At 36.1% G+C, this 2,025-nt stretch overlaps 1 protein-coding gene across 1 annotated transcript; it reads right to left on the reverse strand.

Annotated features, from left to right (window-relative positions):
• Positions 1-290: 290 nt before the first annotated feature.
• Positions 291-1,243, reverse strand: LOC142108544 (olfactory receptor 5V1-like). Its single transcript, XM_075192278.1, has one exon. The coding sequence runs from the start codon at positions 1,241-1,243 to the stop codon at positions 308-310; it is 936 nt and encodes a 311-aa protein (XP_075048379.1). The 3' UTR covers positions 291-307.
• Between the last annotated feature and the right edge of the window lie 782 nt (positions 1,244-2,025).

The following is a 2,025-nucleotide window of genomic DNA, read 5'->3' on the forward strand; positions in this document are numbered from 1 at the left end:
ATTCATTAATCATAAGTGTAATTAATCAAGCAAGTCATCAGAGATATACAGCGAAACATTTTATTAACTTGCCAAAATGTGTAGAAATCAGTGCAGTACAATAAACCTTTTTTTTATATTCAGTGTTCCAGACAATACTGATTGGCCAAAACAAGAGAACATACTATGCTTCCAATGCCATGACTATGGCACACTTGGCTCAATTACCTGTGCCATTTTTTTTTTATATCAATCCCAATTAAGATCTTGGCTACAACAATGCCTTATAAACATTTACTTTTCAGACTCTTAGTGCCAAAAATATGTATCAGTGATAGACCTTAATATTCATTGTCTTTTTAATGGACACTTTGACATCGTTATTCCTTATACTGTATATAATGGGATTTAGCATTGGAGTCACCACTGTATATAGGATAGTTATCACTCTGTCCTGTTCTGGAGAAAAAGCATATCGGGGGCGTAAATGCATTAACATGATGGTGCCGTAGAAGAGAGAAACCACTATTAGATGGGAAGCGCAAGTGGAGACGACTTTCCGCTGCTCTTTGGTGGAGCGGATTTTTAGTATGTTCAAGGTGATGCTGAGATAGGACATTAGTATCAACAGGAAAGAGCCAAGAACAATTATCCCAACAGAGATGTACTTTGCAAGCTCGTTGAACCAAGTATCTCTACAAGACAGATGGAGGAGCGGAGGCATCTCACAGAAAAAGTGGCTGATGACGTTGGACTTGCAGAAAGGCAACTGGAAGGTCAATAATGTCAAAATAAATGAGTTTAGAAAACTCACAGTCCAGCATCCTGCAACAAGACATAAGCACAGTTTTTTATCCATGATGGCTGAGTACCGTAAAGGTTTACATATAGCGGTGTACCGATCGTAAGCCATGACAGCCAATATTAAGCATTCTGAGCCCCCCAAAGCTAAATGGAAGTACAACTGGGCTGCACATCCAAAGAAAGATATACTTCTGTCACCAGAAAGGGTGTTTAGCACAATTTTGGGTACTACAGTCGTTGAAAAGCAAATATCAATGAGTGAGAGGTTACTCAAGAAAAAGTACATTGGAGTCTGAAGTCGGGGGTTCAGACTCACCACAACGATCAGTAGAAAGTTTCCTATGAATGTAATCGTGTACATCAGAAAGAATAGCAGAGAGAAGATGACCTGTAGACAAGGGACGTTAGAAAGCCCGAGAAGAATGAATTGTTTCACAAATGTTTGGTTTGAAGTTTCCATGCCATTCCTAAAAGTAGTAAAGCAAAAAAATAATAATAAACAAAAAAAAGTAACTAAAAATATTAACTCTACAAAATAATCTATTTTTAGCTATTTCTCATGTCACAGTCACCAAATCTGCGTGGCATATTTCTTAACGATAAAGCACAGAAACAGTGATTGGGTGTTAGTCCACAATTTTCAGTTTTGGGTGAAATTGGACATTAAAATATTACTCAAGTGTGTAAAGAGAAGCTAGTTGTCAGCTTCTAGAGTTTAAGAAGTGTTGCATACCATAAGCTTACTTAAAAACTACAGATTAACATGAATATTTATATATAACTGATCTGGTTCATATTAGCAGATCATAGCTTTAGTTTGTTAATCTAATGATATTCTTAATTTCATTCATTCCTAAAGGAGCCATTAAGTCTTCCACTTTTTCCGACATGAAATGACCGTGTGTGAAATGAGTTCTCTGCAAGTACAATAAGAACAGATATGAATACAGCAATGAATAGACTTATATATTATGCCATAGATACAGGATTTTCACTCCCAGAAGAATGGCTCATTTAAACTATTGGACACACTACTGAGAACATTGCTTTGGCAACATTAGATCCCAACCCAATTAAAACATACTAGTCTTTGGAGAGATTCTGAACACAGGTAAAACATATATCATTTTAAGATCTAAAATGAATACTAACCTTAAAGATTTTGTTTTACATTGCACCAATCGCTTATACACAACAAAGGCAGCCATTTTATCGGCTGAGCCAATATTCATAAGAGTATAC

This window comes from Mixophyes fleayi, chromosome 12, assembly GCF_038048845.1.
Source record: "Mixophyes fleayi isolate aMixFle1 chromosome 12, aMixFle1.hap1, whole genome shotgun sequence".
NCBI lineage: Eukaryota > Metazoa > Chordata > Amphibia > Anura > Limnodynastidae > Mixophyes > Mixophyes fleayi.

Excerpts from the sequence above, each read along its gene's own strand:
- LOC142108544 (XM_075192278.1), bottom strand. The coding sequence starts at position 1,243 with ATGGAAACTTCAAACCAAACATTTGTGAAACAATTCATTCTTCTCGGG.